The 27,820-nt window shown below is 37.2% G+C and overlaps 1 protein-coding gene and 1 pseudogene across 1 annotated transcript in view; one reads left to right on the plus strand and one right to left on the minus strand.

Annotated features, from left to right (window-relative positions):
• ZFPM2 (zinc finger protein, FOG family member 2) overlaps positions 1-1,319 on the minus strand; it is a 447,763-nt gene extending 446,444 nt beyond the window's left edge. Inside the window, exon 1 of the mRNA XM_045560954.1 lies at positions 757-1,319. Within this exon, the coding sequence (XP_045416910.1) occupies positions 757-796 (40 nt within the window). The 5' untranslated portion in view covers positions 797-1,319. The remainder of the gene's footprint in view (positions 1-756) is intronic.
• Positions 1,320-2,178: 859 nt separating this feature from the next.
• Positions 2,179-27,749, plus strand: LOC123644399 (annotated as a pseudogene).
• The last annotated feature ends 71 nt before the right edge of the window (positions 27,750-27,820 follow it).

A 27,820-nucleotide genomic window follows, 5' to 3' on the forward strand; every position in this document is an offset into this window, starting at 1 on the left:
ACAGCTTCCGCGCCGCAAGCGGCGGGCGGCCCCTCCCAGCGAGGAATCCGCGCGCCTCCAGGGCCGGACGCGACCCGAAGGCTCCGCTGTCCCGGCGGCGCGAGCCGGACCCGCCCGAAGTCCCGGGGCGCGACCTGCCAGCCGCCAGCCCCGCACCCGCAGGGCGGAGGCGCGAGGCCTCCGGCTGCCGAGGCGCGAACTTTTACACCTACTTTTTGTTTCACTTCGGGTTTGGTGTGGCTGTGGCACCGCCCAGGTTCAGGACCCAGACACTCCGATTTTCCAGCGCCTGGGGAAGCTCCCTCCCTCGCCCCGAGGTCTCCTCAGGCTTTTCTAAGAAGTTCTCACCCCGGTTGCTAAAAGTGGTTCCCAAGAGGAGTAGCACCTCAGTCGTGTCAGCAACAATGACAACAGCAGTAACGAGCGCCTACACGAGTGGGGCTGCCCCGCAGGGCCGGACGGTGAGGCTCCGGCGGCCAACAGCGCGCGGGGTCCGAATTAAAACAGAAACCGGGAGCGCGCAGGCTACGCGGAGCGGGAGGGACTGCTCCTGGCAGCCTCGTCCCTGCCCGAGGCTCGGGCTGGCCGTCTGTCTGCCTGTGACTGTCTAGTTGTCCCTTAGACTGCTCAGGCAAAGTTTGACAAATCTGTGGGGCCAGGAACGGATTTCCCCGCGTCCCTCAGCCCCTTCCCGCCCCGCGCGCCCCCCTCCTCAGAAATAATCCCACCAACTCCGGGCCTCGCACGCAAACTTACGTTTGATCTGCCGGGGTTTGCTCTGCTTTCGCCGGGACATCTCGGCGGCGGCCGCTGTCGCTGGGGCTCCCGCGGTGCCCGAGGTCGGGGCTGCCGCTCCCTCGGCTCCCGCCGCTCCTGTCGCCGCCGCCGGCCAGGCTCGGGCCGCCGCGGGCCGGACTCCAGGTGCTCCGGGCGCGCGGGATCCGGGCGCTGGGCTCCTCAGGGAGCCGCGGATCCACGTTTGGAGATGAGCAAGCAAATGGGAAGAAGAGAGAGGGGGACAGACAGAGTGTGACAGTGAGGAGGGGAGGGGGAGGGGGGAACTCTGCGGGGGGAGAGAATGGGAATCTACGAGCGAATGGTCAGGGAGAGAGAAAAGGGGAAAGAGAGGAGGGAAAAAACACGAAATAAGGAAGAAAAGGAAGGAGGGAAAGGAGAGCGAGCAGGAGGGAGAGGGGGAGAGAAGGGGTGGAGGGCGCGGGAGGAGGAGCGCGCTCGCTGTCCCCTCTCCCGGGCATGCGGGACAGATACTCGGGCGCCGCCGCCGCCGCCGCCGCTCCGGGCCGCGCAGCTCTCGCTCTGCCGCGGGAGGCGGCGAGGCGCGGGAGGGAGGGGCGCGCCGGGGCTGTGGGGAGGGGAGACTATTCCATCAGCGAAAGGAGGATTGGCTGCATCCAAAGCCAGTCCGGATGCAAACTAGGGCCCTGGCCTCGGCCGGGTGGAGTGCAGGGCATCTAGGCGGTGGCGGGGGACGGGGGTAGCAGTGTGTGGGAGTTGGGGGGAGGCGTGAGGAGGGCTTGGAGGAGAGCCACCTTCTGCAGTTGTCACCGCGTCAACGCTGGGTAGCTGCCAGAGCACCCCTCCCCCCTCCAGGCAACTTCTTCCAACAGCCCCCTCTGACGGACCCCAACTCTCCTCTCTCACGCCTCGCCCATCCAGCGGGGCACAAAGAAATCTGTCTCTCCATAAACTTTGTGCTTCCAGTCATGCCGCCCCCCTCCCCTAAGCTCCCACCCCTGCCCTTCCAGCCTCTTGGCAGGAAGGTTAGGCCACTGGCAAAGTCCTCGGCGAGAGCCAGATGATCACAAATGCCAACTGTGTGTCTTGGGGCCAGCTAAGTCCTCTCATCTGCCTAGGCTCTCAGAAGACCAATTCTTTGCTCTCAAGGTTCCCTGGAGACCGCTGCGGACGCGGACCAACCCCCACCTGGCCAGTGTAGACGGGGTACTGAGCAGCATCCTCAAACTGTCTTTGTCACCTCAGAGTTGCCACGTTAAATTCTAAAAGTCCCGAATTGGGAAACAGGGAGACATTTTCCTCACATCAAAAAGGAGTACCGTTAGCTAGGTGATTAGCCATAGTTGGGAAACGAACCCTCCCTAATAAAAATACTAACTTTTTGAAAAAGTCTGTGGAAGTTCTGCAGACCCACCCTGCCCCATGACCTTTCATTCTCTTAGTTTTTCTGCCACAGGAAGGCACCGAGCGACTAATAAAAGATTTGATCTTGCCATAAGTTCCCAAGCAGGTAAGACCCACTAACTATTTTATGGTTCTTTAGCTTCTGAAGTTTGGTTTCATTCTTGTTCAATTATTGTATGTGTAGTACATCGGGAATTGCAAGCCAAAAGGAGAACAAATTTTGAGGTGATTTGCATAGTTATTATTTTGGTCAAGTTAAGCTGTGTGAGGTGAGCTTATTTTCCTATGCTTACTATTAAATACTTTTTTTCCCGGATGAGCTGGAAGGAGCTTCTGTCCAAGTGGCAGTGGAGCTGGCTGCTTTAGGTAATCAGTGTTTGCTAATAAACTCCTGGTAGTTAGCATGGATCCCCCAGATACTGTTAACTTTTCCCTCAGGAGGTTGTGAAATCGACCATTCTGATCCAAAATTGTGTCTGCCTTTGTTTGGTTGACTAGCATTTGTGTGAGCCTCACCAACTCCATACTCTAAAAGGGTCTGGGGTCAGCACAGAGCTTGGACTGATGGAGCATAATGCAGGATGCTCAGTGTTGTCCAAGGCACTGTAATCAGTGTCATTTATAACCCCATCAGGACATCTTCTGGAAGGTGTAAAGAGTTGCCGGGTGAAAGCTATAGCTGAGAGAATCTTAATACAAAACTGAAGACCAATTGTGAATTTTATTACATTACCATTAGTACTATTACCATGTGAGGTTGTTAGAATACATGGTACTTTGCAGTGGAAAATGCACTAAATTACAAAGTCCCTCCCCCAAAGAAGCAACAAATTAAGGCAGAAGGTACCATGAAAAACAGGGCCATTTGTGTTTGTGTTGTGGAATAAATAAGCAGAGAGAGAACCACAGATTTCTACCTCCTTCATTTTCAATTCATTACAGTTAAATTGATGTGCTTATAATCAGATGTATTGTACATTATGATTTTTAAAGATCGCTTTACAGGACTGGCTTAATTTTTATGTTACCCAAAAGGAATGCCCATTGAAATTAAAATATCATAACAGTGTTTCTTTTGGCATTTGAAATGGTTAAATATTCAAAGAAAAGGAGAAACAAATAAATCTCAGCTAAATATTTAGTTTAAAAGCTAAAACGAGCAAAAGTCGGGGAATTCAAGGCAAGATTGTTAAAATAACCAGAATTCATTATTAGAGACAGATATTAGTTTATCTAAATTTATAAATATATATTAATTATAGTCAATATGAATGAATTAAAATAAGGAATACTATTAGATTTTATATTTTCTCTATTTCTAATGAGAATATTAATGATATTTAAGGTTCACTTTTTCTTTTTTCTAGTTTTACTCAATAAGGTTATAAAATAAAAAGACAGCAAAACCTATAAGCAGTTATCTCTGTCCAAATGGATATAGCAGCCCCAAACCACATCTACATGACTATCAAACAATGATTATGAAAACCACAATTGAGAAAAGCAGCAGGCAATGATATTGCAAAACCACAGTAACAAATGTGTCTGTGATATTGAAAACCACAATTCACAACTAATACCATGTGTATCGCAAATTACTATGTAACCAAAAATGTGCAAATGTATAAATAACAGCACAAAATATTTTCTCATTTACTTAAAAATAAATTATTCATTTTCTAGAATCATCAATTTAATTTCTACATATAATGGTTTGCTTAGAAAAGTTTCTACTTTCAAAAACAAATAATTTTCAGTTACATATAAAATAGCAGTTACTTTAAAAGCAGAAAACATGGAACCTTTAATAATATTTTCTCAAATGTTAAAAGAATTGATCTGAAATCAATCTGAAATATCCACATTAGTCTAGCTTTCTTCATAAAGTCCTCTGGAAGTGAAAAGTTGTATAAGTGGAAACTGTTTATAAGAAAAAAGTTGCAAGTATTCTATTATAACTTCAATGAAAATATACTAACAATTGCATCTGTAGTAGTCCCCCCTTATCTTTTGGGATACATTCAAGACCCTCAATGGATGCTTGAAACCGTGGGTAGTACCAAACCCTATATATATTAATACTATGTTTTTTTCTACACATGCATAGCTATGGTAAAGTTTAATTTCTAAATTAGGCACAGTAAGAGATTAACAACAATAACTAATAATAAAATAGGATTATAACAATATACTATAATAAAAGTTATATGAATGGGATCTCTTTCTCCTCTCATTCTCCCTCTCTTTTTCTCAAAATATCTTATTCTACTGTAGTCACCTATTTTTGGATCGCATATAACTAAAACCATGGATAAGGGAGGACTACTGTATTCTTAAATAGTCATTTTAGCTAGAAAACATATGTATGAAAACAAAATGAGACGCCTGTACCAAAACTATGTTAATATGCAAAACCAAATGCTTATTTACAAATGAGTAAAATAATACTATTTGCAAGTTTATACGGGTGGCAGATTTTGCAAATTAAAATACAAGATGTCCAGTTAAATATGAATTTCAGATAAGCCACTGTTATTTTTTAGGATAAGTAGGTCCCATATATTGCATGGAACATACTTATCCTAAAAATTATTGTGACTGAAGTGAATTCAAATTTAACTGGACATCCTGTATTTTATGTGACAAACCTACAAGTTTAGCATTTTAGCATTTTCACAAATTTATGGTTGTTTATAATATTGTTTACAAAAAAGGCAGAGGAACCCTAAAGTGCTTCCTACAGACATAAATATATTTAATTCTTGAACCTCATATTATTTAGGGAAGGCAAGGTAGAAGGAATAAATTTTTCTACAAAAATTCTTACTGTATTTGGCACAGTACATAAATGCACTCTCAGTGTAAATGGATTGCATTCATGTATGTCTTACTCTTGGATTTGTTTTTGAAATGTGTTCTTTCCTCCCGGGGATCAACAAATTGATAAAGCAACCTCCCAGGCCACATCTTATTAGGCAGCAAGCTGCCTTCTTTATTATGGGAGTAAACAATATCCAAAAGCTTCAGAAAGACTTAATTTTTTGCCCTTGTATCCTCACCAGAAATTGAATACAGTTTATCTGCCTTGATTTAAGATTGTGACACTGAATTGAACAAGAATGCAGTATGAAAATAGTGTTTAGTATTTGTGTATCTTTATAATTTCAGCAGCTTAAAAATAAAAATCAAGAAATTCATCTAAATGGCATTCCTATTTTATAACTATGAAAAGGACTATCTGTTTACTTACAAAGGAACCAAGGCCTTTGAAAACATCCAGTCAGTCTAGATCAGGAGGTTTAACTTGAGCTTCATGTAGACTGTCAATCCCTTGAAAGAAGTTTGCATGTAAAAATAATTTTCTAAGGAGTGGATCTATTGGATTCATCAAACTTTCAAAAATATGTGAAAAACATCTGTGAACCAATATGGGTTAAGAATCACTGTTCTCTTTATTTGTAAATGTTTATGATATACTGAAAACTAAAATGTGGATGATTTAAGTTTTTACTCTTTGTACCCATCTTTTACGTCCTGGTTACTGCTCTTGATAGATGTTCATCTGGTAGGATAAACTATTAAAGAAATTCTTTGTTGCTAACTCTTTATAATACATGATGTATCTGCAAGTAGAAAATAAATATTAAAGACGTAATTCCTAAAATGTTAGTAGGCATGTGTTGATTTTGCCTGTCTAGCATTCATTTTTCTCTTCCTCTGGTAATAATGCCATGATATCTTTTCAAGAACTAGTCTTCCTCACCCACTAATTGGTCATGTGTTGCAACTGTGGCCTTCCCCAGTCCCTGACCAATCAAAATATTCCACGTCTGTCTACAGTGATTGGCTCAATCGTCAAAATTGTTCCTACCAGAGTCAGCCCTAGGACTTTTTTCTAAAACCACTGAGGAAGAGGTGCTGTTTTTCTGCTGGGATTGCTACTCTGGGAGATTGTAAACCTGAAATTGCTAGTGGCCATCCTTGTGGAAAAAAATCTATCAAAAACTATGTCAACATAGAGGACTTTTTTGTCTTACCTTGTCTCAAAATTTGATTTGGGGGGAATCCAAACGAAAACACCCTACAACATTCCAACGTTGTTTTGTATCCATCAACATTATTTAAATGTCTACAGAAATGTTAGAGTCTTGGTCATTTTTATTATATTTTAACTTCATGTACTTGGCCAGGCTAACATCTATCCCGGTGTAGATGTTTTTCACAGGAAGATATTACTAAACCCCCCATGTCTAAGTGAGATAAATACCTCTTCTCAGTTGCTTACATAATGTCGTTTTGTCCACCACAGTATCACTTGTTGCACTGTATTATCTTGACAAATTAATTATTAATATTATAAATCTAATCCTCACAAAACCCCTCCCTGTCTCAGCACACCTAAGTAGAGTGTAAAGTTTGTGAGAAACATGTCTGCCTTTTCCAGACATATGTCTCCAGTGCTGCACACATGTAAGGTCCTAACAGAGTTATTGAAAGAATAATTTCAGAGTTATCCTGTCTTATCTGTGGACAATAACCATTCCCAATTCTCTTCCACAGAATCACAGCTACAGGAGACGGCAGCCATGTTTGTACAACATGACTGTGTTCTGATGGCGGATGCTTGGACCAAAGGTAGTACCTGGCTCAAAATATGAGCAGTTCGTACTAAGAGTCTCATTCCTTACCTGGGTTTGTCTCTTGAATGAAGGAGAAGTAAAACTTCTGGAATTGTGGCATGGTTATCACTATGTGAACAGAGTAACAGAGATAGTTTGACAATAGAGATAGAAATAAATAAAACAAATGTTCTGAGAAAAATTGAGATGGGAACATGAGATGGCATGCCATTTCCTGTTCCATACCCCTAGTGGGCTGCAATAGTGCTTTTGTCCTTTTGTACTGAGATACTGATGGCTCCTTAAAATAAATTCCTCCCCACCTTTCCTTTTTGATTATTTTTGGCCTAAATTGGCACTAATTGCTTCGTGTTACATTCAAAACAAAAGAATAAACTAAGGCAAAATTAACCATCTATGACTTTAGTTTGCTTGACTGAATATTTGAATATTTAGAAATAGCAATCTAAATAAATGTTCTACTTTCCTTTGGAAAAGTTATATAAAAACACTTTTGTTGATTTTTTTTAATCCTGAGCAACCCTGAAATAGCAAAGAACTCTTATGATTGTTAAGTGGGTAAATCTACAGTTTTTAACATAGATAAATTAGGATGTCATCGATTATCAATTTTAGACATTCTCTTCAATCGGGGGTAACTCTTGGGAAAAGAAGTTAGTGTATTCAAAGTCAGAATTCCTCAAGGGCATGATGATCAATTGACATGCACATCCATAACCCTCCTGATTACATATATTCTGGCCCCAGATGTTTGATTTTACTTTCAACTTTACTTTGTCACATTTGAATAACCATCTAACAGATTACCTTGCACATAAATTTTATGAATGTTGTTATAATTCACATGAATAATGTTTATACTTCTGTGGTGAATTTTATTTTCTAATCTATAACTTTTGCCATAAATTCCTACATGCAAAACAAGAAATTAAACAGATTTTGAGAACACTTGCTATGCGTACAGACATAGTCAAATTACTTATCTTTGTTATTATCTACTTGCTAAAGTATATTAAAATAATGCATTAAGAGTGAATTTAGGGTGAACTAAATATGTAGGATTATGAATAATCATATTAGGGCATGCTGATAGTGGAATCATCTAAAAGAAAATGAAAGGGATAATATTACCACTTTTTAAATTCACCTTGTAATGAAAATTAAACAATATGACTAATATATTCCTCTTAAAAACATTTTTATTTTTATTACACAGATGTATATAGACCTAAAGGTCAAATAGATTTCCAAGGCTCATAATGAAAATTAGCCGTTTCTTGTACTACCTCACATCTCAATGATAATTCCTGTTCCCAGAGGTAAAATCATCAATTCTTTTTAGCCGATTCTTCAGTTGTTTACCTCAGATTTCTAAATAACTTGCGTTTCTGTTTATTTAAAAATGTGTTAGTTTAGGTATTATTGACTATACTGAATACCTACCATGAAAATATCAAGCTACAACCAAGGTATAAAATACCGTCCCCCACACACTACCCAAATTTTTGGCCAAATCAAAAACCTTTATTTTTAGTTTTATTACTAGTTAATCCATACAGGATATGATGATTATATTTTCTTTCAATCTAGCTTTGTTTTTCCTGGAGTTAATAATTACTTATTCAGATCCTCCCCAACAAGGTGTCCTCCTTGGAGCTCTCCATCTTTCTGATCCACTCTAAACTAACTGCTGTCTGTGACTGAATTTTTTTTTTTTTGTCATCATCCTGGGAATTCCCTTGATTTTATCCTGTATTGGATTCCAGGTTTCTTGAATAGTATATATTTTTCTTTCATGGTTTACTACTCCATTTTCTTTTTTCTTTCTTTTCTTTTTCTTTCTTCCTTTTTCCCTCTTTTTGGTTGTTTTTGAAGTAAATTCTTATGTAGCTTCCTGAGAAAATGTATACATGAGGCAATATTTTTGAGATTTGGCAAGACTACAATTGTCTTTATTCAGTCCTCATACGTGATCAATGCTTTGAGAAGGTGTCAAATCCTAGGTTGGAAAGTATGTTCCCTCAATTTCCAAACACAGTGCTTCATTACCTTCTAGCTTTTGGTGTTGTCCTGAGCAGCCTGACGCCATTCTGCTTCCTACTGCACTGAGTGTAGCCTGCTTCCTTCCCCCAGTCCTACCCCAGAAGCTTTTAGGATTTGTCAGAATCCAGGGTTTCAGTACCAAAGATGTCAGGGTGGGAGTCTGCCCTCAGTTCTCAGTGTGCTCTTGGTCAAAGAATGGCCAGACACACCAAACTGTCAGGTCCAGACTATTATCCTGGTCCTCTGACTCCTTTCTTGGAAAAATCACCAGCAAGGCCAATACAACGATGGAATAACCTCAGGCAGGGAGCAGTTTCACAAGAGCAGCTCTTTATTGTAGAATAAAATGGGTCTGTCTTCATGAGTGGAGAGAGACGGACCAACTCACTCACTGACTGACTCACTCACGCTACTGACTTCTCGGATTGTTTCCTTTTATTAGCCCAGTCTGGAGGAGGGCTCTTGGGAAGTGTAGGATGTTATCAAATGATCAACAGATTGATAGAGCATGCCCTCCCTCCCCAGTTGTAGCAGTTGCTGGGATAGGATTAAGTGTGGGGCATCACCAAAATGGAGTGCCCCCCCAAACCCCCTCCCCCATCCTTCTTCCCAGGTGGAGCAATTGCTTAAAACAGCACCAAAACAGGGAACCCTTGTCCCAAGAAGAGCCAGAGATCCTAACTATCCACCTAACAGATTCTTCTTCTTACCTTTAGTCTTGTGAAATTTCACAATGTGTTTGCCTGCCCACCTCCCCCCCGCCCCTCAATTTACTGAGCTTGGAACTTGTTGAGCCATTTTAGTCTAGGAAGTTGTGGCTTGTCATCAGTTCTGAGAGAGTTCCTCATACTGTTTTTTCTCTGGAACCCCTGTTGTTATTACCTTGTGTCTCCTTGGACAGATACTTCTGTTTTCTAATCTTTTCTTTCCCTCTTTCTATCTCTTTGGCTATTTTCATTATTTTCTGAGAAATTTCTTTACCTTTGTTTTCCAAACCTTTACTACATCTTTACTTATGTAATCATATTTTAATTTTTTAGATTTATTTTTTGATTTCTAAAGAGTTTCTTTTGACAGTAAAGTATTCTTGTTTCCCCTTCTCTTACCTCTCTCTCTGTGGCCGGTAATTATAGTTTTCTCTTTAAATACTTCTTTAGTTTTATGAAAATTTTGTTTCCTTAGTATTTTCTAATATTTTTTTCAGTACTATTTGGTACCTATCTTTCATGTTAGAAGTTTTCCATACCTCTTTGGTTATCTTTGACTTTCTGGTTCTAATATGACTGAGGCCCTACAAGACATATTTGATGTTTATGTGTGTGGGTGGAGTGGGGATCCGGAAGTGCTTGTCAGGCAGGGGGCTTTGGGTGATAGAGCCGGAATCTTGCTGCTGGAGGGATATAATTTGCACCTCTAAATATTTTACTCTTGAGTTAATCACATTTCCCAGAGAGAAATCTTTCAGTACTCAGCCTTCTCAAAGCTCAGTCAGGGAAGAAGCCTTAGTATCTCACTGTTCAGTATACAGAATTTCACATAATCTCTCTTCAGTAGAGGATACCTTCAATTAATATCACTGAATGTGAAGTCCCTTTGGGTTTACCCTCCGAAGAATAAATCTCAGCTATTGGCCAGGTACAATGAAGTTGTCACCTGGCCATGTGCTATGGGAGGAAATATAGGGGTATCAATGTTTCTTACATGGAGTTTGCACCAGTCCTCATGTTTCCAATCTGATGAGCATCCGACTTTCAGGGATTCCCGTTGCCTCCAATACTTAGTTCTTTTCATTATCCTGTAAGTGAAAGTCAGCTTACTTAGGGTGTCACCCCTGCCTGGAATTAACTTTCAGCTTTATCTGATCTACTAGGTCAATTCCCTTTCTTAATGGTTTCCAAAATGGTTTTGACTGATTTTTCTAATGTATTCTTTTCTCCTCTTGTCTTTTCTTTGTCTTGTGCTTTAAAATACCTTTTAAAAAGATATTTTTCTGTCATCATGAAATTTAGAGGGAGTAAAGGAAATCTTATAGAATCAATTATCTAAAGATATTCTAACCAAGAGTTTTCAAGATATACTTGCTTTTATTTTTTAAATTAATTTTATTATATATTTTATAGAGGTAATATATTCATAGATTATAAAATAAAATCATAAAAGGAGAGTATATAAGTAAAAGTCTTCCCGCCGCCAGAACTCACCTCTCAGAGGCAACCACATTTAATCACTTCCATAATGCTATGCAATGTACTTGAAATTCCAACTGTGGTTGCTTCAAGTTTAGAAAGTATCTCGGACCACTGTATAAAATGAAGATATTTATGTTTTTATCACTTCCATATCTCCCCTGCTCTCTTTCTGTCTTTGACTATAGTTTTTCATTTATATTGTGAAAGTTAGTAACATTTACATTTTGTTTTAAGCCATGTTTTCTTCCATCTTTTGTCTATACATTAATTCTTCAAGTTGAAAATGAACACACCACAATTATTTTATTATGACTATAACATATTCTTTATTGAGGAACCAGGTACTTGGCTAGGAGTATTTTCTTCCTTATGGGTCTAATAATATGAACCCTGCACCATTTGTAGGAGAATGTTTCTAATCTAGGTTGAATATATGATCTTTCCTTGCTTTTTGTGAACTGCTTTAAATCATGCCTGAGATTAATTAATTAGATAATGACTTTTTCTTTTTTTTTCTTTTTACTTATGTATTTATTTATTTATTTATTTTATTTCAGCATATTACAGGAGTACAAATGTTTAGGTTACCTATATTGCCTTTGCCCCCACCTGAGTCAGAGCTTCAAGTGTATCCATCCCCCAGACGGTGTGCACCACACCCATTAGGTGTGGATATACCCATCCCCTCCTCTGCCCTCCCACCTGCCGGACACCTGATGAATGTTACTACTATGTGTGCATATAAGTGTTGATCAGTTAATACCAATTTGATGGTGAGTACCTGTGGTGCTTGTTTTTCCATTCTTGTGATACTTTACTTAGTAGAATGGGCTCCAGCTCCACTGACTTTTTCAAACAGGTTTTTCTTGTTTGCGATATGCCAATTTGTCTTCCTTTTTGGTTGCAATAGACCATCTACCTCCTTCATCATGTCTCTAATGTCATCTGGTTCCTCACCCACTCTGACCATGGCTTGGAGTCCATTCCATCCTTGTCCTTGAAGACATTCTTCTTGTAGCTCTTTATCTACCTGTTCACCTAATTGCCTTCTTGCCAGCTACTCAGCTATTATCCTGGGAATTATTTTCAGTGGACTGACTCCTGAGTTATTTCCACGATGCTTTGTATCCTACACCTTTCTCATTTTTTTTTCACTGTAATTATTCTGAAGTATATCTTAAAATAACCTCCTCACTAATGATACATATGAAATAAAACTCTTGTATCTTTATATATATGAACATATATTTATTTTGGTCTTAACCTCGGTTGATAGTTTAGCTGGGAATATAATTCTAGGTTGAAAATCATGTTTTTCCCCTGAGAAATTTTACAAAAGTACATCACTCAAATGTCTTCTAGCATTTGGTATTACTGACGGGAAATCTGATACTAGTCAGAAAACTTTATGTTGTCTAATTCTTACTTTCCCATTAATTTGCTTTTCTGGAATTTAACAATTATATACCATTGAACGTTATTAACTTCTGCCCAGCAATAATGTCTCCTCTAACCTGCCTAACAGGAGCCTGGTTATTCAAGGAACTACCCCTCTTTCACAAAGCACTTGTGATTCAAGAAAACTTGCTCCATCTGTACTATAGGAGTGAACTTTAATTAATTCTAATCCTGCAATATAATCTTAACCTCCTTGTTAGTGATTATTTCAGGAATGGGCAAGGGACTCAATTCTTGACAAGGGGAGAGTTTCTAGAGTCTTTAGGGAGAGTTCTTTATTGCTCTTCAGAGAGAATTATGGGGATCCTCTTTCTCTCCCTCCTTCTGAAAGTAGAACAGGAATAACATTGCATCACTTACCTCTGTCTTCCATTTTTGACAACAAGAAAGCTATCCCTAAAACAAAGCTAACCCACAGAGGAGTGCATAACAAAGAGGATTACATTCAAATAAAGCCGAAGCCTGCTTATGCTGGGCTTGGCATCTGCTATGCTTTTGGACTTCCTGTATAGGAGCCAGTGAGATTTCTTATTGCCTAAAACCATTTCTGTTGAGTTGTTGTTACTCAAAGCTGACAGTATCTTAACCAATACTAAAATATAGAAAGCTGAGTCTTTTATCCTGCATTGTTGAGTCACATGGGCTGAGGGAGAGGGTTGGAAAATGTGGATGGGGAATAGGATTGTCACGCTGGTATGTAGTTTAGTAGTCAGACTTTCAGTTTAGATAACAGCATCACTCCCACCCTCTTTGCACTTGCCAATTCTAAATCATGTTCCTCTTTAAGTGTGTCATATACACAACATATTATCATTATGTCTATAGACAGAGTGCCTACTTTCAAACATTGGCTCTGCCATTTCTTAGGTAGGTAATCTTTGGCACGTTATTAAATGTTGTGTGCTTCAGTTTCCTTATATTCAAAATGGAAATATAATGGTACTACTGCAGAGGATAGATGTATTAAATAAGTTAATATATGTGAAGTACTTGGCAGGTAGAAGATGTTGTATAATTGTTAGCTATTAACAAAGTACTTCAAATCTTTTCTCCCTTTTTTTTTTTAGCTGCAGAACCCTAATCTTGTTCAAGATGTTCAGTTAGAAATTCTAATTTTAGGAATTCAACTTCCAACTAGTTTTGGCTGTGTGATGCAGTTCAGATCAATAAAATGCAAGCAGAAATCTACTGTATGGGGCTTCAAGAGAACCTAAAACATTCTTGCTCAAAAGTCAGAATGCACCTTTTCTTCTTGGCCACCCTCTTATTTATATCTAGAGTGGGACATGACATTTGGATATAGAAAAATCATATTGCAATCACAAGAACAAAATCTGTATACTCTGGAATGTAGTTGGAAAGGAGTGGAACTGATTCTGATGACTTCCCTTAGCAGTATATTAGCTCTGAACTGACTCTGAAATTCTCACTCAGTTAAGGGGGAAAAACACCTGCTTTGTTAAACCACTATATTTGAATTTCCGTTACATACAACCAAAGGCAATCCTAACTGCTACCTGAGGGACCTTTCTGGTAGGATGGTGCTCTCTTCCTGCCTTTTAAAATCCTGGCTTTAGGGATGCTGTATTCTGCTTTATACTTCAGTAGATTTTTGTCCTCTTCCCATATTTTATAAATTGTTTAAATAAACAATTTAGCTACTTTCCATCTCCTTACCTTTAAGGTTCATTCATTTTCTACCATTGTATTTGTTTCTCTGGAGGAAAAGGAAATAATAGTAATACTAGTATTTGTCAGGGACTATGAATTTTAATGCTTTCAGGGGCCTTTGGGTAATGTAAAAAAAATGAAGTATAAGATGTAATATATAGGAATTGGTGAGGACTGTGCAGTTGTGGAGAATGAATGTCCCTATTAAAGGCATTTTCTACAATTAAAATAAATAATGTACCACTCAAAGAAGATAGACCTGTTGGCCCAATCTGACTAGGCTGCAAGTTTGCAAACTCTGATTCTGATTTAAAAACATATACAGCTGTGAAAAATACGCCCATCCTTACTGAACAGCAATGTGTGTGCTCACCAAAACACCATCAGCAACAACACCACCACCATAAAATTAAGACCTTTTAAAATTAAAAATGTTTTTAGCTAAAATATTTCCACTTGTTTTCTTCTAAATAGCTTTTCCCTGCTTTGGTTTTGGCTGATACAGAAAATAATGCATTAACTATAATAGTACACTTGACAGGCAAAACAAACAAACAAACATAAACCTCTTTATGTGGGTTGCTATGGCTTTGGAAGAAAACCAACTATAGGCAGAAATGTAAGATAACAAATATATGTATTTCCAACCTTCAGCCCCCTACAGTTTCTTTACTCATAATATATATGGCTTAATATATATACTGAGGAGTTGCTTTATAATATTGTTTTCTTAGAGTTTCTTAGACTGCTTTCTTAGAGTTTCAAGAGGTGTTTGCAAACTTGAACCTCTAAGAAAGCAGTTGTTATTAATTATTCCCAGTTCCCACACATAAATCATCAATATATGCCCTGCCTTCCTGTAAGTCTACACCTCAAAGAAACTAACCAGAGACCAGGCCCATGCCGCTCCCATTTCTGAGCAGTGGAAATAAATGCTAGCTGAGGTTGTTCTATTGATTGGTCAACCTTTTGGTTCTGCACACTTACATCTGTACAGATAAAGGTTTTGCCAGTGAGGAAACAGGTTCAGAATGGAAAAGTGCAATTCTAATGCTCACACAGTAGCTGGAGAAGCTGGAATTCTAACCATGCTCTGTTTGGAAAAGTGATGGAGCTTCCTTATGCCAGTCAAGCTCCTCTAACAGGGGATAGTCAAGAAATCTGACGCTTAAACAAACAAACAGTGGACTGGACTGATAAAGGAAAACAGAATTCTAGTTAAACTCAACCACTTGAGGAATTTTATTGATTGCTTAGCCTCTTTGTGGACATTAGTGAACATTCAATTCTTTTCAGGTTCTAAATTTGACATCTATAATTCTAAACATTAGGTTTAATACTGTATCTTACACTGTGAATTTCTAAGTACTAGAAACTTTGTCTAAATATTTGATGTGTGTTGTGCTTACTCACCTAGACATACCTTTAAAATGTTCTTGATAACATTGACAACTTGTTAAATTTTGAAATGTATTTTTCTTAGTACCTTTTCCCCCTCTACTTTAATATTTTAAAGAATTCTGTACAGGAAAGACCCAAATAATCACATCTTTGGAACAAGTTCCATTGAGAATTTCCAATCCAGATGTCTGGATAAAGAGAACATGACCTTTCATCATGCTTATGGCACTTGTGGGAAATATATCCTGACTTTAATCCAGTAAAGAGTATTGCTTTAGGATTTTCATCAAATGGATAGATGCTTATTAGAATATCTGGTGGAAGGAGGTTTTGAAATATTCAAGATCAGTAGGAAATTTAGTTCATAACTAGATGTTTCTGTAGATAACTACAAAATCTCATTTAAACATTCCCTTGGTAATATAATAAAATTTGAATTTCTAAAGACCTAAATAGATATGACCAATAACATTTGGTGTTCCAACTGTATTCAAAAACCAGTTTTTGACTTACTTAACTTTTAAGCCCTCTTTTGCTGTAAAAAATCTTCTCTGTCATATTCGCATTCAACATCCTGTTCCCTTTTTTCCCAGGCTGGCAGGAAATTGTCCACTGCTGAGGACTAAATGGGAAAAGACTTTCCACTGATCGTCTTCTTTGATCAAAATTTAAGTTCATCAGAATGAACTACTTAAATGAGACTATCAGGGAATTAGGAGGAATTTCCTATTCTTTTAATGATGAGATAAAAATCTTCTTTTCAATAAAATGTAACAAAACCCAGACTTTCATACATAAGATACCATCATGGTGTTTGAATTCTCATCTTCTCTCATTATCCACAAATACATTTATATTGTGTATCTGCTATGTACCTGGACAGTCTTCTTAGGATTAGCTTTGCTACTTAGAAAACTAGCCAAAAAAAAAAAAAAAATAGACCTGGTTATGGTCTAATTTTTTCTTACCACATTGGCTGAAATGCTCCAAAAGAGAGATTTATTTAATATAATAGCAAACAAGTTTGTGAGGGCCATTCGTTTATACTATAATGTTAATTATTACAATTATAATTTTACATTTTATTAACTAGATGAACTGGAAACACTGAAAGGAATATAAAATAAGGACAGGGAAATTAATTTGGGGTTTTTCGCATTAAGGAGAAGGTAGTGCTGATTGGGCTACATAGCAGGCTCACTACAATTCACTCATGGATCGATTGATTCATTTATTTATTCAATCAAATATACTTTCCGGGAAGTATTTGTAATGTGCTACCCTCTCTTTTGAAGGCTGGCAATAAAAAGACAAGTTGCAGCCAAAAACAAGATCACAATGTTTAATAACTGTGCTCCAGGGAGAGAAGGTGATCATAAGGTGAGGAGAACAGAAAGCTGAGCAAGAGGGGAGAACCTGTGCTACATTTTGACTATTTGGATATTTGGCCTCAGGCCAACTCTGTTTTCCTTCATGAAGACACTTTACTCAGAGTAAACAAAAGCAAGTGTGTAGTTTAGAGCAAAAACAAAGAAACCTGTATCTTTCAATCTTTTATCCATGACCAATATTTGTGTGTGGGAGTACTTCTGTATTTTCAGCAAAACAACCTGATTACATGAATAGTTTATTCCACAATATCTATGACCTAAAACATGCATTTATTTCTCTTTAGCATAGCTACAGAGTTACAGTTCACCACATTGTAAATAATATAGGAGGATAACCTTATTCAAGTAAATAATATTAATACAAAATATCAATAAACACTGAAAATGATGAGATATTGATTTTAATTAAATGAATTCCTCAAGGATTTTTCCCGATTCTTACTCTTTTAATATTTAATTAAGGCTACTAAGGTTTCTTTTTTTAACAATGTAAAACAATTTCATAGTAAAAGACTTTGGCTGACACCATAATTTTTACATAAGCATAGAGAAAAGCCTTTTCTTAGACAACCTTTTTAAAGGTGTACTCTGCTTACCTGGTTGTCTTTGTTCTGTCATAGCCAATCATTTATTACAACATACAGAAGACAGAGGGCATCTTGAACTCAGGGAAATAAAGAAGTATTTCTTGAGAACACTGCACTATAACAGTTTACTATACGTTAACTTAAGCATAATTATGCCCAATAGAGAGGAAGGAATGTATATTCAATTTCTAATTAATTATCTAGATCTTGTTCATGAAGAGAATGATAAGAACCATTGGCCACTATGTAAATGTGTGACTTAAGAAAGAAATATTTTAATGAAAATATGCTTTATTAATGTGTTACCGTGTGCTATGAGTTGAACTGGTTCCCCTAAATTCCTATGTTGAAATCCTAACCTCCAATACTTCAGAACATTATCCTATTTGGAAACCAGACTTTTATAGAGGTATTCAAATTAAAATGAGGTCATTAGGATGGGCACTGATCCAATATGACTGGTGTCCTTTTAAAAGGAGAAATTTGGAGACAGATATGCATACAGAGAGAACACCAGGTAAAGATATAGGCAGAAATGTGATTATGCTTTTAAAAGTCAAGAATGTCAAAGATGGCCAGAAAAACACCAGAAGCTAGCAGAGAGACATGGCAACATTCTTCCTCACAGCCCTCAGAAGGAAACAAACCACCAACATCATGATCATGGATTTCTAGCCTCCAGAACTATAAGACAATAAATTTCTATTGGTTAAGCCTCCCAGTTTGTGGTGCTTTATGTTACAGCAGCCCTAGGAAACTAACACATTATGGATCTCTCTTCTAATACTGTATTCAAAATATTGCTTACTGCTTAGTTTATTGCCCACTAAATAGCTTCTGTCTATTTGGTTTTGTAATTGTCTGTGACTCCTACCATTAGTGATAACAAGAAAAATAATGACAGCTAGTATTTTTTGAGCACTTACCATATCCCAAGCTCTGTTTTGATCAATTCTGACCCCTTGGGACAAATGGGGAATGTAGGAAAGGTGTCTTTATGTGGCAACGGTAATTGTATAATTTTGTTAAGCATTAATAATTAATATTAAGTATATTTTATTCAGTCACTGAGAGTTTTGGAATAGGTCAAAGGAGCTAAGTTTATTTACCCTAATACAGAAATTTTTACTTGAAGTAGGGTGCTGTGCCAACAAAATCCAAAAGTATGAAGCAAAGCTTTAGAATAGATGGTATGTGATGAGAAAAACTGTTAATTACTTAAACTAAAACTGATACTGAAGGCTGGGAATATGGCAAAATCATTGCTAAAAACCATTCCATATGCTAACTTAGCATGCCTACTATCCATCTATAGTTAGATATTGAAATGCTTCACTGCCCTAGGGTGTTTTGTCTATTATTACCTGCATTTCACAGAGTATGACAAAGAAGTGAATTCACGGAAGAATTGCTCAGCTTGCAAACAGAAATGAAAGAGAGTTCAGAAACTCAACGTCTTTCAGGGTTGGAAAACCCAACTGCCTGTAGAGGTTGAACTAAGAAGACCTTGAGTGACAAGGCACAGTAAAAATTTTTCCAGTTGAACAAAGTGACTGAAAGAAAAGATCAGAGTAAGGATGTGCTTGACACCAATTGTTCAGAGGACCCAATGGTAGCCACCATAAGCTGAGTGGAAAAGAGGCATGAAGGTGAGGAAGTAACCATGTAAAATAAATGTGGATATTTTTAGTAAATAACTCTGGGTACTGTTACTGACTACATGGTACTGGTTGAGAGAAATAGATCAGAAATCAACAAAGTTTCTGAGGGCATTGTATTATCAAGGAACCATAAGTCCACTCTTGAAAAAGTCTTTATTTTTAAATTCAAGTACTAAAATCAATTCTTGTACTCTCACATAAAGAAAGCAGCATTTGCATGCCTTCTCCAAGGGAGGGCATGCTCTCCAAACTCATTTCATATATGGCTCAGGAGAATAATGGCAAAGAAGAGCCTCCACCAAGGCACAGCCAGGGGCCACAGAGAAAAAATTACAAAGTAATTCCTCAAAGAGAATAAAATCAAGGCCTCATCTAGCAACCTCTTCCCCCCATCCTACCCCTACCTTGGGGGTGAGACTTTTACAATAGCTGTGTACTGATATTTCAGAATCACGAAAGACTATCTAAAGAATATCAACTGTTGTGTATTTTCTATTCTTTCCCTTCCCAATTCAGAATATTTGTTGTAGACATCCTGTGTTTGACAGGGAGACGGGGGTGCAGACAGCTTGTCATTTTTGTTCACAGATCACCTGACCATGAGGAGCCATCTACAGACCTGACGGAGAAGACAGAGGTCTTGGATCCTGAGATGGAAGCAGTGGTTGGAGGAACACTGGATTATTTCCTGTAGGGAGACAGTGTGAGTGTGCTTGATATGAGAGAAGAAGGAGACCTATTTTGCTGACCAGAGTATGGACTGTGGCTGAGACCGTGCCACGTGTTCAACAAACTCTTTCTTCTTCCTGGGCACGTAAGACAATTGCATATCTTATTCTTCCTTGCAATTAGGTTGGGGACCATGTGATTTATTTCTGGTCAATGAAATGTGGGCAGAAACACAGGCAGTCTCCAGGTTACAGACAACCCGATTTATGGCATTCTGTACTTAGAAATAGGTTCCCAAGGCTCCCCATGAGGATAATTTATAATCAAATAATTAAATTAATAATTTGGGAACTAGTGTCTTCTATCCATGTAAACATACCTTCATGGTGTAAGCAGTTCGTTGGCACAGCGTATTTACATTAGAGACTAGTCTCACTGGTAGATAGAGAAGCCACTGATAGAAACACAAGAATGTGAAGAATCAGAAGACCCAGAGCCAAGAAAATTTATGACAAAAGAATTAGCTTAAGGCTTTTATCTTATTTAAAGCAAGATTTGCTAAGCTTGAGGTGCAAGATCATAACATTGAGTGGTTTACAAAGGTTTACTGTGCAGTTAGTGAGAGAATCAGCTGCTACAAGGCCATTTTATAATGAAAAAAAGAAAAAGGTTGTGCAAACAACCTTAGAAACCTTTTTCAAGAAATAGACGTCAGTGGTCAGCTCGCCTCCTCCAGCCACAGAATCAAATCCTGACTCTCCAGTACCATCTACGTCATCATCTTCTGATGAGTGTCAGCTACCTTCTTGAATCAAAAACGCCCTTCCAGTAAAGAAGACATTGATGCAACATTAGGTGAGTAGTAACCTTTAAAATTCTTTTTTGAAATTTTTTCTATCTCCTATCTGAAGTTTTTGTATGTTTGTTTTTATGTTCTATTCGTTTGAATTAAAAGAAGGAGCACAACAGTTTCTGTAACTTATTATTACAGTACAGGGATACTACTATTATTATTATAGTATTAACTGTATTATTATTATTACCACATATGAGCCATTATAATATTGTTGTTGTTATTATAATTATTATTGTATATGCGCTGTAAAGCAGGTATCCGAGTTACATAAAAATCCTACATAAAGACATTCTCAGAAATGTATCGCGTAACCTGGGGGCCGCCTATAATGTGAAACACTTTTAGACTTAGCCCTTAAGATAGTACCACACCATCCTCTCCCTTTGTATTCCCTTTCAGTGTTAACCTTGTACATTTTTCAGAAGTACTAAAAGGTAGAAGCATCCCTGGTCCCTGAGTCCCCAGCAGGGAGGGGGAGTTGCTCAGGAGAGTGGGTTGACCTGCACTGGAGTGTGACTTAATTAAAAAGTAAACAGAGACTCGGAGGCCCATTTGTTACCACAGCATACCCAAGTCCATCCTACCTCAAACACACGCACGCACGCACACACCTCTCCCCATGACAAGCCAATTTCTATTCTACATTATATGTCCAAAACAGTTTGCAATCATGGTGAAAATCTAGGGCAATTTAATCCAAAATACAGATAGGCATTGTACCCTGATTTGACAAGACAACAAGAGCACCCTGGGTAATTAATACCTGTTCCACTGTGTAGTTTCTCTGCTCACCAGAGCTAACCTTTCCTCAAGGAATTAGACAGAAAAAATACTATAACTTCTATAGGAATCATTAGTAGATTTAAAAAGAGATTTGATTATGTAGCCAGAAGCGATTTATATTGCACAGTTGGATCAATTTGATTTGTCTCCACGTGTCAGTCTTTCCGTTTTCCATGAGTTCTCTTCATTCCTTTACGTAAGAACCAGTCTCATTGGTTGTCCCTCTTCATTCTGAGATTCTGCAATGGATATTTAGATACAGATATCAACAAGACAATAAAACTAAAGAAAAGGGTTGTACACTCCTCCTTGATAGCCCCTGGTTTGGCATCCGTTTTGCTTACTCTCCCATGGCATTGTCTGTGACATATGAAAGGTAGACAGAAGGAATCAGAAATTATGCCCATGTTAGAGCCGGTAACAAGTCAAGCATTTGGCAAGTAGTCCACTTCAGTGCTATTCTTACTCCCTGATCGTTATAGATCTAAGACATGATTTGTTCATTTTTCTTTTGGAATGTTTGCCTTTATTTTTCCAAACTGTATTTATGAAACTCTTCATTTTGCACCTCCCTTTTCATAATCGGCATGTTAATTCTAGCTAAGAAACATTCCTGAAATACACATTGTACTCTCATCCCTTAATTTGGGACTCATCTTTTGTTTAGACCCTGACCAAAGCCTTTGTACTAGTTTCGCCTTCTTCAACATCTACTCTTAGCGACTCATCCTTCACATGGTTGCAAGAGATATAATTCAAAGCACAGATTTGATTATGGTGTTCTCCTACCTGAAAGCATTATGTGTCTCTACAAAGCCAAATTCTTCAGCATTCTAAACATTCTCACCCTCATCCTTATCTTACTTTCTAGTCTTGTCTTGCACTACAAAGCCTACATTACAGCTCTTTTGGGCCGCTCCCTGTATACGCAACATGACCTTCACTTTCACACTTCCAAATATTTGCCTTTGATCCACAGTTTTTCTTTATCCAGCTAACATGTGTAACTGAGCATCCTTTCTGACTTATCTAATTGTACATCTTCTCCCTAGTTTTGTTTTGCTTTCCCAGTAGAAGTATTCCATTTTTCTCCATTCACTTAAAGCAAACTTTCATAATAACATCTATCACAAAATATTAGTTATTTATTTGAATGGCTACTCTTGAGGACAGAATTCTTTTTGTATTCATATTTGCATTCACAGCACCTAGCAAAGATCATGTCCTATAGTATGTGTTAAAAATTTGTCTCTCAAATTCAAACTGGAAGACAATCTCTAGTAACATTCTGCTTTTTAATTTTTTAATGTAACAACATTCATTCAATTTATCATACTCAAATAAATTTACTTTTGGACTAATTGGATGAATTATCTCTCCATCATTGAATATTGTCTTGGTATGAGAATAATTCCAGGTCTCTCTTTCCCCACACCTTGAGACAGTGGATCTAGTTTCTTCTCTATGATTTTTTGGAACAGCCAGGAAAGGGCATGTAGATGATACAAGGATCAGAATGGCTGATACAAAGAACAGAATTAATTATACAATGACTAAGGAACTATCTGGAATTTAGTCATCTCATCAGCAGCAGCAGGAGCAGCAGGGTTAGCTGCTCCAACTAGGTTGTAAGACTGAGCTTGATGGCTTCTTACTTCTTGATCATGAAAAGCTTCCTCTTATTGATTAAAAGTCACCTTTTCAATGAGGTCTACCCTGGCCAACTTACTTAAAATTATAACTTCTGCATACTGCTGTCCTTATAACCTGCTCTATTTTTTTTCTGTATTTACACAGTACTTATTTCCTAACATCATATATCATTTATTTATTTGTTTTTCATTTCTTTCAAAATATTAAGGGAGTTCAGGTGTTTTTGTTACATGGATGAATTGTATAATGCTGAAGTCAGGGCTTTTACCATGCCTATCACCAGAATAACGTACATTGTACTCAATAGGTAAGTTTTTATCCCTCTACGCTCTACCCTCCTCCCTTCTTAGTTTCCAATGCCCTTTACATCACTTTATGACTGTGTTTACCCATTGTTCAGCTCCGACTTATCAGTGAGAACATGTGGTTGTTTTTCTATTCCTGAGATACTCCACTTAGGATAATGGTCTCCAGTTCCATCCCAGATGCTGCAAAAGACATTATTTCATTCCTTCTTCTGGCTGAGTAGTACTCTATGGTATATATGTAACACATTGTCTTTATCCACTCATTAGTTGATGGGTACCTAGGTTGATTCTATATGTTGACAACTGTGAATTGTTCTGCGATAAACATCCAGGTGCAGGTGTCTTTTTTGATATAATGACTTGTTTTCCTTTGGGTAGATACTTAGTAGTGAGATTGCTGGATCGAATAATAGGTTTACTTTTAGTTCTTTGAGGAATCTCCATACTGTTTTCCATAGAGATTGTACTAGTTTATATTCCCACCAACAGTGTATAAGTGTTTCTTTTTTACCACATCCACACCAATGTATATTGTTTTGTAAATAATGACCATTCTGATAGGGGCATCTCACTATGGTTTTAATTTGCATTTCCATGATAATCAGTGATGTTGAACATTTTTTCTTATGTTTCATGGCCACTTCTCTATCCTCTTGAAAAAACTTTGTTCAGAATGTCTTTTGCCCATTTTTTAATGGGATTATTTGTTTTTTTCTTGATGATTTGTTTGAGTTCTTTGTAGATTCTGGATATTAGACCTTTGTCAGATGTATAGTTTGCACATATTTTCTCCCATTGTTAATAATTTATCCACTTTGTACATTTTGTGCTTACAGTTTACATGGTGTATTTTTTTCCTGTCTGTTTATTTTCAATTTATCCATGTCTTTTTAAAGTCTGTCTCTCATAGACAACATATAATTTTCTCCATTATGGCAATTTCTGCTCTTTTTTTTTTTTTTGGAGAGTTTACACCATTTAAATTTTATTCAATTGTTGATGTGGTTGGATTTTGATTTACAATTTTATTATTTGCTTTTTCTGTTTTTTGTCCTCCTGTTACTGATTTTTTGCCACATTTTGGATTATTACAATATCTTTAAGGAGTCTATTTCAATTTATTAACTTTTTAGTCTTGTCTCTTTGCATATTATAAGTGATTGTTTTAGGGGTTAAAATATACATTTTTATATATTCACGGTCTACTTAGAGTTCATATTATGCCACATAAAATACAGAAACCTTGGAATCATATAGGTTCATTAACCACCCACATCCTTTAAGTTATAATTGTCACATATATTGCATCTACATACATTACAGCCCCCACAAGACGATGTTATATTTTCTGTTTTAAGCAATCTAATGTACTTTAAAGAAACGAAATGGGAAATAAAACAGCCTTTATCTTCATCCAGATAGTCAGCACTTTTGATGTTTTTCATTCCTTCCTAAAAATCCATGTCCCTTCATACTAACTTCCTTTAGCATTTCTTTTTATTTTTAGCTTAATTAATTTTTTTATTTTTAATTATTATGGATATATAATAGTTGGATATATTTATAAGGTACACGTGATGTTTTGATATGGCATACAATGTGTAATAATCAAATCAGGGTAATTGAGGTATTCATCACTTTAAGCATTTAGCATTTCTTTGTGTTAGGAACACTCCAGTTTTACTCTTTTGATTATTTTAAAGCATGTCATAACTTATTGTAGACTATAGTCAATTTGATGAGCATTTCTTTAGTGTAGATTGGATAGTGACAACTTTTTTGTGGTTTCTTTTATTTGAAAATGCTATTTCTTCTTTATTCTGGAAAATATTTTATTCACTGGATATAGAATTCTAGATTGATCATGCTTTATGTATTTAAAAATTTAAAGATGTTATTCTTCTGATCTCTTATATTTTCTAATAAGTCAGAAACCATTCAAATTGTTTTTCCTTCTATATAATGTGGCACTTTTCTCTTTTCAATTTTTTTTATATTACTGTTTTTCAGAATGGTTTCCTTCATTTTCATACTGCTTTGAGTTCACCAAGTTTCCTGAGTTTATAAATGTATGGCTTTCACAAAATTTGGGAATGTTTTGGTCACTATTTATTCAAATATTTTGCCTACTCTATTTTCTTTCTCCCTATATTTTTGGACTCCAATTCCACATATATTTAAACTTTAATATTTTTCTGTAAGAGTTCTGTTAAATTTTTTCAATCTCTTTTGTCTCGATGTATTATAATAGATCACATCTATTGACATATATTCATGTTCAAAGACCCATTCTTCTGTTATCTCCATATGCAGTTACAACCATCCAGTAAATTTTTATTTCATCTATTGGATATTTCATCTATAATTGCTATATTATTCTTTAAGAATCTTTTTATTGAGATTTTTTTTCTTCATTACAAAATACTTTTCTTCACCTTATTAAACACAGTTATAATGGTTGCTTTAAAGTTTTGCCTACTAATTCAAACATCTCGGACATGTCAGGGCTAACCCCTATTGATTGTATTTGCTGGTGAGAACATAGATTGTTCATGTGTCAAGTGACTTTTGACCATTCTGGACATTGTGAATAATATTTTGTGTAGACTCCAGATTCTGTTATATTCCTCTGAACAATGTTTGTATTTCAGTTTTAGTAGGCAATTTACTTGGTAAAATTACACACACAGATTTTATCAGCAAGTGAAGCCTCGTTTCAGACATTTCTTTTCCCCTCCTGGGCAACTTGCAATCTGCTCTGGACTTACACGAGTTAAAGATCAGACAGAGATTTGGGCAGAGTTTTTCACAAATTTGTGTCTTTTCTTTGTGACTTTTTTCCTTCCAGTATTCTCTTCTTTACTTTCCAGCAAATACGGTTGCCTCCACACTCCGTCTCTTAGTTCCTGAAGTTAAAAAGATGGTACATTTCCTACCAGAGTTTTACCTTCCCCATGTGGAGCCATAGGCAGCTTGTTTTGGCTTACTCGTTAACCGAAGAATATAAAAACAGGAAACTCATCCTGAGTCAGTCCTTCTTCCAAGTTTTGCGTCTCCTTGAGTACTACCAGGCTTTTATACTCTCTCCAGAGCCTTCAGGTAGTTCAGTTCAGTTCAGTTGGTGTCAAGAGTTTATAGTCATTATCTTTGGAAAGGCCAGTCAGTTAGAAACTTATTCAGCCACACTAGAATGGCACTGTTATCATTTATTTGTCTGCTCTGTTATTATATCATTTGTGTCTTCAGGGCAGAGATTGTTATTTATTTTAATAATGTGTCCAAATAACTAAGAACTGTATTTGGCATATAATTAATATTCAATTTATGTTTGTGAAGTGAATAATTTCAATATGAGGTACCTGAGAATGGCTATAACTAAAGATTGGATATATTGTGGAGAAAATATATAAAACTTTATTGTAAGACACAAATTTCCCATGAACGAGAAAGCTCAGTTCCAAAATATTTGTGTTAAATTAATCTATAAATGCAGTGAACTTACATTTAAAATCAAAACTGGGTATTTTTCATGGACATTGATAAGCCAAGTCTACAAATTTACAAGGAAGAACCAAAGACCAAGAAAAACTGAGATAATTTGACTAAATAATTTCCTGACTAAATAATTTATTATAAAATGAAGTAGTTATTTTAGTGTGTTGTTTGCACAAAGATAGACAAAAATACCAATGAAATAGAAGATAAAGACAAGACGAGACTTTTCCAGGAAATGGCCTGAGGTGATCTGTGAAAAAAAAGTTCACTACTCCCTTCACTCAGAAAACTCTACAAATTTATGCAAATCAGTAAGTTCAAATTTTTGTGTTCACACTGAGAACACCCCTGAAACTTCCCAGGGAAGCAAGAGTGTGCATATATGAAAAGCCACCAAGTATCTGAAAGATGTCACTTTATAGAAATCGTATGTACCATTCCCACATTCCAATGGGAGAGTTGGTAGATGTGCCCAGGCCAAACAGTAAGGCTGGACACATGGTTGACGGCCGAAGAAGAGTGCTGAATTTTCGCTGCATATGCTTAAAAATACAGAGAATAGTGCTGAACTTAAGGGTTTAGATGTAGATTTTCTGGACATTGAGTACATCTAGGTGAACAAAGCACCCAATTTTCTTACAGAGCTTATGGTTTGATTAACCCATACATATGCACGCCCGCTGTAACATCAAGATAATCCTTAACGAAAAGGAACAAATTGTTACTAAACCAGAAGAGGAGGTTGCACAGTAGGAAAAAGATATTCCAGAAGAAACTGAAGTAGCATAAACTTTGGCATGGAAATAAATTAGGTATAAAATATACACAAATAAAACTGAAAAAAAGACAAGAAGC

Source organism: Lemur catta, chromosome 9, assembly GCF_020740605.2.
Source record: "Lemur catta isolate mLemCat1 chromosome 9, mLemCat1.pri, whole genome shotgun sequence".
Classification (NCBI taxonomy): Eukaryota; Metazoa; Chordata; class Mammalia; order Primates; family Lemuridae; genus Lemur; species Lemur catta.